A 13683-nucleotide genomic window follows, 5' to 3' on the forward strand; every position below is an offset into this window, starting at 1 on the left:
TTCGCTATGACGTCATCAAAATTATGTGACTCTACGTGTCCATATATTTGAGCATAGCTCTCTTGTAGTATGTGTACAGTTTTTTTTTAAGTGGAAAGAGTTCTCATAAATAAGTTGTAGATTTGTTCAAAGCTAGGTCCCGAACCCTCACATAAGTCAGTAGATAAGCGTGCTATGAATAAGAAACACCATATAGTACTATACCCTTTCTCTTTTCCATACCAGATTTCAAATTACTTTAAAATATTTTCAAACTTAAATGGAGTAACTAATTGGACAAAAAATGGAGGAATACTCCCCTATAGCGTATCATGATTTAAGCAAACTCGATGATTTACTGAGCCAATGGCGGCTCCGTCGAGAATCCGTCGATTTGGACGGGAATTGCTTCTTTCATTCATTAGTACGACAATTGGAATTAAAAATACCAAGCAAAGCAACAACATTCGACGTTTTACGTGCTAATTGCGTCAACTATTTACGTAATAACCTCGTCATCAGTCGAAAACAGGGGGAAGCGTGGGTTAATTTTATTTCGGACAAATCAAAAGAGGACTACTTGTCACACATGAGCGCAGATGGAAATTGGGTCGATCAAGTGATGGTTCAGGTCAGACATTTCAATGCAAACTTTTCTTTTTTTTCTCTTCCATTTAGGCTTTGTGCAAGCAACTGCTTCAATTACAAAGATTAAAAATGAAAACAAACTTTTCTTTCTTCTCGATTTGAGATTTGCGGGCAACCACTAGTCAACTTGACTAGAAACGCATGGAAAGGAAAGGGTGTTAATTGAAATAAAAAACTTGAACAACCTCATAAAATAAAACAAATTTGTGTGAGATACATTGAAAACTGACGTTATAACTAAATCCAAATTGTGACACCTTGTATTTTTTTTTCTTCTGTATTTCCTAGGCTGCCCCAAGCTAATAAATGGTCCGGTGAACTCAATCCTCTGCTTTCAACACATGAATATGCATAAAAATCTCAACGTATTCCACCGACAAATTAATGTTTCGAGTTTCTAGGAAGCTGCAAGGAGTTCACGAACGGACTCGTGACAATTTTTTTTATCTCCCCCCCTCTATTTCAGCATCTTCCAACCAGCAAAAATTAAATTCTTAACCCTCTTTTTTAACAAATTTTTGAATTTCCCATTTTTTCAGGCCGCTGCAATTTATCTTAAATCATCACTATAATCACAACAGCCGCAATCACAAATCAATTATATACATTGAAAATGAAAACAAATTTAATCTTTTTATCTGGCTCGCATCCACAGACCAGGGGGGAGATTCTAAAATTTCTAATTGCGAAGTTAAATCGTAAAAGATAGCGGAGGCCGGAGAATATGGGGTTTCCAGAGTATTGAGAGTCTAAAATGCGTTTCAAGTTCAACGAAAAATTGCTTTTTTAACAATTTGAAATGAGAGGGGATGGGGGGGGGGGGGGGGGGGGGCGATCCCCAAACATGGCTACGCCTCCCTCAAAATCGTAACGTATTCCGTCTACACTTCCGTCACAAGTTTTTTATCCCCCCTTTCTCAGCATCTCCCACCATTAGTAAATATAAAATTCTTAACCCTCAAATTACCAAATTTCAAAATTTCCCTTTTTTTCCAGGCTGCTGCAAGCTATCTTAAGTGCACCATCACCATAATCACAACAGCTGGTAGTTCGGACGAAGACAGTGTCATATCCATCCATCCTAAAACTATTGGGAGCGCAAACCCGAAAACGGGAGTGCTTACATTAGGACACGTAGCAGAAATTCACTACTTCAGCGCCGAACCTGAGGGATCTGATGAATTCCCAACTGTGTACGGAAGAGATGTGGACTCTATAGGTAGGATTTTTTTTTTATCAGCAAAGCCAACTTTTATAGATATAGTCGCAATTTCAGCACACACAAGCGGGCCACATCCGGCCCGCGGGCCCTAATTTGCCCACTTCTGTTATATTCGGAAAACCGCAATCGGTGCAATCGATTATGCGAAGAACCGGCGCCAAGGGACATAATTAGAATCGAGAAACACTAAAACATTACCACTTTTCGTCTTACTCGTTAATAATTAATGAACTAATGATGATTGACACGGGATGAACTTGTGAATATGGCCCCAACTTATTACACTATTGGTCTGAAATTATTTCTAATTACCAAGTTACACCGTAACATCTAGCAGGGTGGTCCAAGGTTGTCGGCTCCGCGGGCCACAAATTTATTTTTTTCATTGTTCGCGGGCCACAATAGTGCCAAGAATAGATAAACAGTGCAATATAAAACAAACACTTTTATTGTGCAAACACATAGTTATCAGACATAGCCATCCAAGGCTAATAGAATCCGCTTTAGATTTTTAGTTTTCTATCGTTAGCATATATTCCCGACCAAAAAAATAGAAAGCCAGATAATAATTCGGACGTCATAATGTCAAGCACGCCATCCAACTTCGCTATTTGCCTCGGCTAGCCATAACATTAGTCAGTTCAGTGACATTAGTGATGTAACAATAAGTCAAAAGACTTTTCTGGGCAATGGGGGGGGGGGTGAACCTTATATTTGTAATCTGCGTTTCCAACATAATCCAACGCTAACACACTTTTCTTTTTCTTCCACTAGAGGACGCCGTAAAGATTTTCAGCGGGAAGCGAAAGCTCAAACCTGCTTTGAAAGGAGGGGGAAGACCCGGATCTCGTCATCGTAGAGAAACAAAGAAGGTACACATGGAGGATCCTAGCTTCAAAAGGCACAGGGATTCATTGGTCGACACCAGAGAAAGGATTTCATCAGGTGATTCGGTATTTTGTATTAAAAACTGGGTACTCCCGTAGTATGTGTACCAGGTTAGGGTTAGACCATAATTTTATTCCAATTTTCCTTATTTTAGTTCTATAACGAGTTCGGGGACTAGCCAAGTGACTTCCGTAGTATGTGTACCAGGTTAGGGTTGGGCCATAATTTTATTCCAATTTTCCTTATTTTAGTTCTATTACGAGTTCCGGAACTAGCCAAGTGACTCCCGTAGTATGTGTACCAGGTTAGGGTTGGGCCATAATTTTATTCCAATTTTCCTTATTTTAATTCTATTACGGGATCGGGGACTAGCCAAGTGACTCCCGTAATATTTGTATCTGAAATTATGTCCTAACCTGGTACACATGCATTATGTTACGTTCAAGTGTCCACCATTTTGGTTCACATACTTCGGGAGTACCCAATTGGCGATATCTAGAACGCAAAACTGTAGGCGGGCCATATTGAATCGTCACGCGGGCCATAATTGGACCGTGTTAGGGGAACCACTGTGCTAGACTTTTGCATATTGAGATAAGTTGCGGTTTATGACCAGACTTGATATTTTTCATTAGGTAAAGCTGTGGGACTTTTTTTCAGTTGCCTCCCCCCCCTCCCTCCCCCCAAATTACTAATTTATAAAACGCGACGGTGTAATATTCGGATTGAGGTTACTGGAAAAGGCTCAAGCTGATGTGCAATACTAGTACAAATCGATCCCAAGTCAAAAATGCAAAAATTTTGCGTTTAAGTTTGTAGTTTGAGTTCGCGAATTCGAATCTGAATAAGTGCAATTCTAATTTAAATTCAGTCAAAGTAGAGAGAGCCGATAGAAGAGTTACAAGATTTTTAAATATAAGTTTTTGTATACAAGTATGTTCAAAGGCAAGTTTTAATATCCAGCTGGCCAGGGGTTCTCAAACGTTTGGTGTTATGGAGCCCGCAAAAAAGTTGATTGTTATATACTCCTGTAGTGTGTGTACCAGGTTAGGGTTAAGCCATAATTTTATTCAGATTTTCCTTATTTTAGTTCTATTACGAGTTCGGGGACTGTCTATATGTTAGCTAAGTGAATATACCCCCTGCCCATAGGTTTCAGTCCCTTTATTCAACTTGTAAGTAGGCGAACAAAATCAGTTACCTCCATATTGGTATACATATACCTCTGAAGCGCCGACTGTTATTTACAGAGTCCTACAATAAATTCAAAAAAATTAAAACAGTAAAAAAAAATTCATTTACCGGTTAATGTTTCTGAGTAAATTAAAATTACCTTATTTAATGGCTCGGATTTGTGTTTAATTATTACAAGCCAGAAATAAATCTAAGTTTCACAGATTTTTTATATTAAAGATGTAAATTTAACACTTGACAAACATAACCGTAAAGTAGAGTCGGAACCTGGCAACAAGGCGGTAATTTAAATATGGCATTATTTATTGGAACTTATAAATATTGTCACACTGTTGCCACATTTGGACGCTGACGTTGTCAAATTTCAATATTGCCGTTATTGCTTCTTTGAACAGTTACAAAATTAGCTAAGTCAGTATTTTAATAAGTAAACGAATACCTCGCGTAGTCTCCAGGTTTTCTCGCACGTAGACTTGAGGGTGGGGTTCTGTATGGAGCACTGTGAAAACCCAGGGGTGACCAAACTTTTTCGGCTAGGTCTGACTCAAACTGTGTTGAAACGGGCCGGACAAATATTTTCGTCAATATAAATTTTATATTTCCGAAGAATATTAAATTCTATATCGCAGAATATAGATCGAGAACATCATAGAAAAACAATTGCTGTCATGAATATCCGCATGTAAGCAGTACAAAAGTTAATGTGACTTGTGAAATTGGAGCAGTAAGCGAGAGATTACAGTACTATTAGCGCAAAATGCACGTTTGAAGTTCATTTGAGCGCAGGAAACGTACACAGCAACAGTTTCGCCGAAAGCACGCGCCACAAGTGCATCCGTCGCAAAAAAAACGTTGTGTGATCGTTGCGTACTAGTAGAGAATTTTAGCCTATTTTATCACAGCTATTTCCAGACTCATTTTTGATTACTGATTGCTGCAATTAAACTACAACTCCTAGGAAGGCAAAATGATGATTCACTTATTCGATTCATACTTAAATTTCCGAAACACAATCTAAAACTAACGAATAGCATTCAAAATCGCGAAACCTATTGTTACGTTACTTTTGCAGCTTGCTGATTGGCCAGTGTTACGAAATAAACAAGGAAGTCGATGTTAGGGGAAACATCCCTTAGAAAAAAAATTCGCCTTTTTTCGTATTATTCCGGGACAGATGGAAGGACGCCACGGCCCGGATCTGGCCCGCGGGCCCTAGTTTGGTGACCCCTGCCTAGGCGATCGTGTCCCTGTGTGTTTGATCCTCCATTATGAATGTTCTTGGAACCGATTAAAATTTCTTTTTTTAGTCGCCTATGAGCAAATAATCCAAATAATCAAACAAAACTATGACACAATAATATAAAAACAGAATTTTTGTATAGATCCGGACCATGTTTGATTAATAAAAAAAACTTGCAAAATTCGTAATAATTATCCCGTATCATGTATGGCACAGATATACGTTAACTAAACAAGAGAAAACGAAACTAGTTTATGCTGACGAAACAAACTTTGTGACGCGACAATGAAAGTTAAACAATTCGCGCGTTTTTATTTAAAATATAAAAGTGACCATAAAAGTATTCATTTAAATACCGTACAAAAAATATGGGAAAATCAATCGAATTTTATAGTAATTAGAGTAATGGCTCTATTATCGTTAAAGATAGACTGGCCGTGTGGGTTAGGTTGCGCTCATTTGGGGGTATGTTGAATTTTAGAGTCAGTGGTTCCAAAAGTTGGTTGACCGTCAAAATTGGTTGACCGTAGTCCAAAATTAGGAACGGAAAGATATTCACGGGCCGGAAAAAGGCGGATACCGGTATACATAATTAAGATACCGGTATAATTGAATTGGTAAGAATATACGCCTGCTTAAACTGCGAAAATGACGTAAGAATTGGTGGTATCTATAACTTAAAAATACAAAACATAAAGTATCAAACTAATTCACTTAAGTTCGGCGGGCCATATTAACTCGTTTTAATTGGCCCGCGGGACGCGGTTTGGGAACCACTGAATTAGTCACATTGGAGAAAAAAATAATACTAAAAATTTATCTCTACATAGCCCTCTTCAAAGGGAATCCTATTAAAGGAGTTTTTTATTGTGTATCTGCATTTCGAAGTGTTAATAGTCTATCAGGCGTTGTGATGTTTGTGGTTGGATTTGGGATCTTTGTACAAAGCCTTCATTGGGGCTATGCAGAATATTTAACCATCGTGAACAAAAGATTATATATTAATATAAAAATAGCCGCTCAGACAGAGACTTGTTCAGGGTGTAGATGTGAACCTTAAAAATTTAATTTAATATAATTATCCCCGTGTTTGGGATCAAACACAAAAACGAAACTAGTTTCTGATGACGGAATAAACTTTTATGGCGTGACAATGGAAATTAAACAATTCGCGCGAACTACATTCGAAATGTATGAATAGCCATAAAAGTTTTATTTTAAGACCTTGCAATAAAAAATATAAAAAGTTAATAGTTTAAATACCAATGACATTCATATTATTTAAAGTAATGGCACTATCGCCGTTAAAGAGAAATCATCCAGCTAGGTACCGTGTGGGTATGTAGACGCTTGTTCCAGACGCGGATTTGTACTTTTTATATTTTGTTTAAAATGCAGTTAAGAAAAGGTGTATGTCGGCAATTCCGAGTTGTATTCAGTGTAGCAAGATTGTAGTTAGTTTTTGTATGTTTTCACATTGCCGCTCCAAAATGGGTGAAAAAAAAAAATGAATCGTAAAATGTTCCAAAAAATTGGAAAAAATTGAAACGCGTATTTTAGCTAAATAATAACGTACAAGTATGTCAATGCAATATTAGTCATTATAAATTGTCGAACAACTATAAAGTAGGCGCATTTTTAGGTTTCGCCGACATTTTACTCAGATACAACACTGGCTAAAGTGGGGGGGGGGGAGGGGGGGACCAGGGCCAAAAATTTTTGCCTGTCTAGACTTGTGGGCCATGTAAGTGTGATGTAAAAAATAACATTATATGAACAATATTCCCAATGAGCAAAAGCGGAAAACATCAAGCCTCGTACCAAAACTCAATTTAATCGCAATCTCGACAAATAACTTGAGTTCTTTTATAGTTGAAACATCAAACTTTGGTTTTAGTTTGGTTGTGTCAGCATCAGGCAGGCCAGATTGAATTACCCAACAGGCCAAATCTGGCCCGCGGGTTGTAGTATGCCCATGTCAGGTCTAGAGCGTACTTCAAAGCGTATATTCACGGAAAAACCCCGTAATGATAGTTGTCTAATTGTTGAAAATAACCAGATGTCACATTCCAAGATTTCGTTATAAATATGGCATGGGTTATTCTTGCAAGCGAATTACAGGAGTGAAGAAGCAAGCAGACCGTACACATGTAAAGTTTTTTGTGAAGTAGTGAGAGTTACAGTGACAATGACGAAGTTCAATAACAGTCGTTAGATAGATGTACCGCCGATAGTAGCGAGCACAAAAGTAAAGAGGATCGGGTCATTTTTTTTTTTTGAAATGTAAAAAAAGTAGTTTCTGTATTGTACATTTCAATTTTCGTAGATGGCGCCGAACACGCTATGAGTTTTGGGCAAAAGATTGGAAAACTTTCGTTATGAATTTTGTGTCCATATACTTGAGCATAGCTCTCTTGTTAGTTAAGAGGAGCAAAATATATTCAGCCTTAACAATATACTTCGTGACGGGGCTGATAGACACGTGTATAATAGTTGTGAATATAAAGTTGACGACGTCTGTAAATTTTATTGTTTTGCATGTCTCTTCGTTTTTGGTAGACGCTAAACCTAAATTTAACAATTTTTATTGAATTTTATTCCAATAAGAATCCCATGGAATGGAAATGGGACAGAAAAATATGTCCCATGGACAAGCCTGCCATTTTCGTTGCACAAAAAATCTCGTGGCTGATTGAATTTTTATTGCGAGGGATAAAATACAAAAAAAATCCAAATCTTGGGGCTCCCGAAGTATGCGAACCAAGATGGCGGACAGCGGAATGTAATACGTGTACTAGGTTAGGGTTAGGCCATAATTTTAGGTATAAATACTACGGGAGGCTCTTGGCTAGTCTTCGAACTGATGATAGGACTAAAATAACGAAAATTGGAAAAATATTATCGCCTAACCCTAACCTGTTACCCATGTTACGTTCCGATGTCCGTCATCTTGGTTCGCATACTTCGGGAGCACCCAAATCTTTCTACGAAAATGGCCACTTTTACTTTAATAATTAAAAAATTATCATTCAGTAGCGAAAACAGCATCATCAATCAACCCATCAATAATTCTGTGGCCTCCCTCAAATCTTTTTGTTGCCCAGCAGTGGGCCATGGCCCGCGTGTTGAGAACCAATGCGCTAGACCAACAGGGTGGTTCAAGGTTGTCGGCCTCGCGGGCCACACTAATATTTTCATATTGAAGAATAGGTAAAACAGTGCAATACAAAACAAACGCTTTTCATTATTTGTCATTTATCAAGCTAAAACATGCAAATAACCCACTAAAACTTGCAAAAATATTATTTTTATGACGAAACAACACCAAAGGCGTTTTTTTATTCTCCCGCCAATGCGACGCGGGCCAAGAGGCGGGCCACATGTGGCCCGCGGGCCTGGGTTCGGACCACCCTGCGCCAGCACATATGGTCTATCTCGACAACATTTCCTTTCGTAAAATCCCTGGACAGGAAGAAAGACTGACAGTGGACGGATGGAAACCCCCTCATAGATCACGCTCCGAGCGCGTGACAAAATCATGATCAAACTTGACGAACTCCCCGCTCGATGCACCGTTATGACGCAACAATATTGGTTTATTCCGGTATTTTTATCTTTTATCTCTACAGAGTAAATAGTTCCGAACTCCCCACGCGCCGCGTGATTGTTCAATTAAGTAAACTTTAGATTGACGTCACAAAATATTTCAAAATTCGAATGTTGACCCAATGTTGACCTTTGCACCCGGAAGCGGGAAAAGTTTCTCGTTATAACCGCTTATTATATAACACCTAAAAACCGCTAAATTGCAAAGTCGACTTGGGGAAGCAAATTCTCCTAACAGAGTTTGAAGATTTATCTGGTAATTTTGCTTTCGTTTATTCTGTCATTATACCATTTCAGGAGTTCTATGGATTATTTCACAAAACTTCTTTGGCAACTCTCCCTCCTGTTTCGTGTGTGAGCGTACTACACCGCCATAATTTAACGTAGTTTCAGTGGCTTCCACATTTCACTAGTTGCCCGGAACTTTGCACAAAAATAGGTCTATTTTAATTCTGATTGGGTTCTCCCGAAGTATGCGAACCAAGATGGCGGACATCGGAACGTAACATGGGTAACAGGTTAGGGTTAGGCGATAATTTTTTTCCAATTTTCCTTATTTTAGTCCTATCATCAGTTCGAAGACTAGCCAAGAGCCTCCCGTAGTATTTATACCTAAAATTATGGCCTAACCCTAACCTAGTACACATATTACATTCCGATGTCCGCCATCTTGGTTCGCATACTTCGGGAGCCCCTCTGATTGTGTACGTGTGTAGAACAATAAATGGTGTCTATGGAGTCTTAAAAAATGATCAAAATGCAGAAGGGTTTTCATCGATACCATATATTGTTTTGGCCCTCACAGATGTATTAAATGAAGTAAAATTCCTCAAACAATTACTGATTAAAATACAATAAACCTGGTTAAGATATATTGAGAACTGACTTCATAAAAAATTGAAATTATGAAGGGACAACTGAAGAAGCGTTGTTACCCAACACAAAAAGTTATATCTGGCCCTAACAGAGGCTTGTAACTTCCTATGCTTACAAGATCACTTGTTCAGAATTCTTAATTAGTTACAATGCCACGCATGTTAGTTCATCGATATAGATTATTTTGTCATTATAGCTCAAAGCTTCTCAAACTTTTCGTCTTCTGGAGCCCGTGAGCTCCTGGTCTATATATATAAAAAGGTTCCCGTACAATTGAACCCACGAAAATTGCACCTGCATACTATTGCACCTTTCTCACCAATTTTTTTTTGTTTTGTTTTACGGATATTTGAACCCATACTAACCCTAACCCATGGGTTTTAGCACCCGCATATAGATTGAACACGCGGATATACACATGGGTTCAAATGTACGTGGGTGCAAATGTACGATCACCATATGGAAATAACCCTGAAATTTCCTCCTTTCCAAAAATGTTACTATTGAAGTATTAGTGGATTCTTGAGAGCCTTGTCGTCTTAAATTAGATTAGTTTGTTAATCCAATGCTTGTCCAATGTGTTGCTCGGAATATTGAACGGCACTCAAGTATGTGTACTAATATGGAGGTAACTAATTTTGTTCGCCTATTTTACATCAAGTTGTGTAAAGGAACGGAAACGTATAGGTAGGGGTATATTCACTTGGCTAACACAGACAGTCCCCGAACTCGTAATAGAACTAAAATAGGGAAAATCGAAATGAAATTATGGCCCAACCCTAACCTGGTACATATACTACGGAAATACTCATTAAACCACTCACACATTGGTCTCTAGGCATCGGGTACTTGTCCCTGATAAACTGGGCGTTTATGAATATCATTATTATCATTTCTTCATACGACAAAAGAGTTATTTACTGGTTCAGAGCCTTGTTAAGAGCGAAATAAATAAAAGACTTGAAACTTCAAACTCAGTACCGTCTAGGACAGTGGGTCCAAAACTGGGGTTAATTATCCCCATATGGGTGAGACGGCAATTTTTAGGGGGTAATTCAAAAGTTTTTACTAGTTATCTAGTCCCGTACTATGTAGGGAGATAATAACAAGAATATCGGTCAGAGACCGAAGACTTATCGATCGAAAGTTAGGGGATCCCCCAAAACAGCGCTCTTACTCCATAGTGACACTTTGTGTTCCATCACTAATTGATTAATAACTCGCTAATTATACGACATAATTCGCCCAAAATCAATAGGCTTTTGGTCCGAGATATGATGAATGCACATGAGATCGTGAGATATCGCGTGCATCTAACAGACAAACAGAAATACAGACATACAGACAGACAGACAAATACCTATCAACATACTTATCGATAATAATACTTCGCCGTACAGATTATAGGCTAAAATGCGCTGAGCTAGTGCAAGTTTAGGATCTTAAAGTCGGATCGTAAGATGCAATAGGTGTTAGTATCATTGTCCTTTTTGGTCAAAGAAAAAGCGATATCGATATAACTCTTATGAAAGCGGTAATTGGTAATTCAATTTAGGGGTTACGATACTAAATTTTTGAAAACCACTGGATTCTAAAAAGGTACCCCGTAGTATGTGTACCCAGTTACGGTTAGGCCATAAGTTTATCCGTTTTTTTTTAGTTCTATTACTAGTTCAGGGACTCTGTGTTAGCCAAGTGAATATACCCCCTGCCCATAGGTTTCAGTCCCTTTGCACAACTTGTTGTAAAGTAGGCAAACAAAATTTGTTACCTCCATATTAGTACACATACTTATGGAGCGCCCTAGAAAGTAAGGAGAACGTATCGAATCAGGTTTGGTATTTGCACGAATCATGATTCTTTGTCGACCCAAAACACCATGGAATTCTGTCAATTTCAGAGCAACTTGTCCAAGACTTGCTCTGAGCAAATATATTAGTTTCCGGGACCTGGATTTATAACTTAGCATCTGTAAATATATTTTAGACTATTTCTCCGTTTTATACGCCTTTATGTAATCACTTTCCGATAAATCTTCATTTTACAAAAAGTATTTGTTGGGTCACAATAAAATTGTGACAGCACAGGTAATAAATATTGTCAGTTAATCATCCACTAGGAGTTAAAAAAAAACGGTAAAATGATAAATTTTGACGGTTATCCAATTGTAGTTACTGCTTTAATACTAAGCTTAGGTTATGGAAGGGCCATGCTTTTTAAACCTGATTCATCTATGTATTTTGTATGGCCGGTTATAGAGTAATTATTAGTTTTGAAAACACTGAAAATGGGGTACATTTTACAGTTTTTTTGTAGTAGGTGTAGCGGACCCTCACTGTGCTGCAATATACTGTTATTCTAAGGACGGGTAGCTTTAGAAATGATGTTTTTTGTTTTGTGTGAAGTTTTGTATTCTGAGGGCAGAAAAAGCGCGCATTTTTTGTTGTTGTTTTAAACTGTATTGTACTTAGTTATAGATTTACTCCTCTCGTGATTAGCTTCATGATCGGAATTTTCACCTAATTTTAGTTTAGTTTTGTATTGTGAAAGGATCGCTAGATCAGATTCGGGTACTATTGTAGTATGTGTACCAGGTTAGGGCTAAGCCATGATTTTATTCAGATTTTCCTTATTTTAGTTCTATTACGAGTTCGGTGACTGTCTATGTTAGCCAAGTGAATATACCCCTGCCCATAGGTTTCAGTCCCTTTACACAACTTGATATAAAATAGGCGAACAGAATCAGTAGTTACCTCTATATTGGTACACATACTTCTCGAGCACCTAAAAATCGCGCATTTTTGTTGTTTTGATGTTATTTTGAAGCCCCTGTACTTAGTTATAGATTCACTTCACTCGCGACTGTCTACTGGATTGAAATTCCATTTTAGATTTAGTTTAACCTCGTAATTTGAAGAGCTGATTTCGAAGTCGGAGTTCTTCCATACAAAGTAGTCAACAAATAATAGAATAAGACCCTTGAAAACCTACTTTACCGGCTTGACAGCATAATTGAAATTCTCATAATCCAGAATGACGTAATAATACAAAACCATGATAATGCTGATGTTGTAAAAGGAATTTTGACATCATAATTCAAAGACTTATCGTCATAATATCGTTTGAAGACTCAAGCCACAACACGTAAATGACTTGAGATAGCATGTTTGCTCACGCCTTTTTCGTAAACAAGTAAATACATTCTTTAGTGTTTGGGTGGTAGCTTTGGGCGTTGGAGGTTTATTTGTATGCTTTGCTTTGTGATATCACAAAGTATGGGTTCAAAGGTCAAAGGTGGGACGACTTTTTGTCCATAACCTCCTACGCAGTGAAATTTTAAACATTATAGATGATTTGAAAAAAATTTAAAAATCCGAAAAACATTTTCTAATTCAGTCACTTGTTCAAAGAATGTTATAAGTTAAAACATGGGCAAGAAGTCTCCTGAAAGCCGACCTGTGTTTCTTGTCGAGAAAATTATGCTGAGAGAACGTAAGAAACTTTGTATGAAAGATTGAACATATTTGAGTAATTCTAATACACATTCTAGAGCTCTCTCTAACAGCAAACATTGTTATCTGTAACGACCCAATTCACGTCCGCCCATATTTACGAGCGGTCAGAAAATCATATTGTGGTTTCCCCGTGCCGCCCATCTCCCTCAATGTGAGAAAAAGTTGGTAAGCAATGCCAAGCGATTAAGATTCCAGTACTTCCAAAATATTAGTAACTTCTAAATCGAATACGTCATTAGATATCAGTGGATTCTATACAGAGCCTTTTTCGGGGGAAATTTGTAGACAAAGTATCTTTTTACATTGCTAGAACTGCTTGCAAAGTCTACTTCGGAATAAAATTGTAAGTATATAAAAGGTGTTCAATAAATTTCGACTGATTTTTTTTAGTAATAACAATTGTAAATTTGAATTAATTTTATTGTATGACAAGAACTACAAGCACAATAAAAACTATTAATAAACAAAGACAAAGAAATTGCTAATTCTTATTACTATAAAATCGATCGACATTT

The 13683-nt window shown here is 37.6% G+C and overlaps 1 protein-coding gene across 1 annotated transcript in view; it reads left to right on the plus strand.

Moving 5' to 3' along the window:
- The first annotated feature begins 248 nt into the window (after positions 1-248).
- LOC120343891 (chitin synthase chs-2-like) overlaps positions 249-13683 on the plus strand; it is a 57791-nt gene continuing 44356 nt past the window's right edge. Inside the window, exons 1-3 of the mRNA XM_078112840.1 lie at positions 249-610; positions 1624-1846; positions 2624-2794. Of these exons, the coding sequence (XP_077968966.1) occupies positions 284-610; positions 1624-1846; positions 2624-2794 (721 nt within the window). The 5' untranslated portion in view covers positions 249-283. The remainder of the gene's footprint in view (positions 611-1623; positions 1847-2623; positions 2795-13683) is intronic.

This window comes from Styela clava, chromosome 5, assembly GCF_964204865.1.
Source record: "Styela clava chromosome 5, kaStyClav1.hap1.2, whole genome shotgun sequence".
NCBI classification, from domain to species: Eukaryota; Metazoa; Chordata; class Ascidiacea; order Stolidobranchia; family Styelidae; genus Styela; species Styela clava.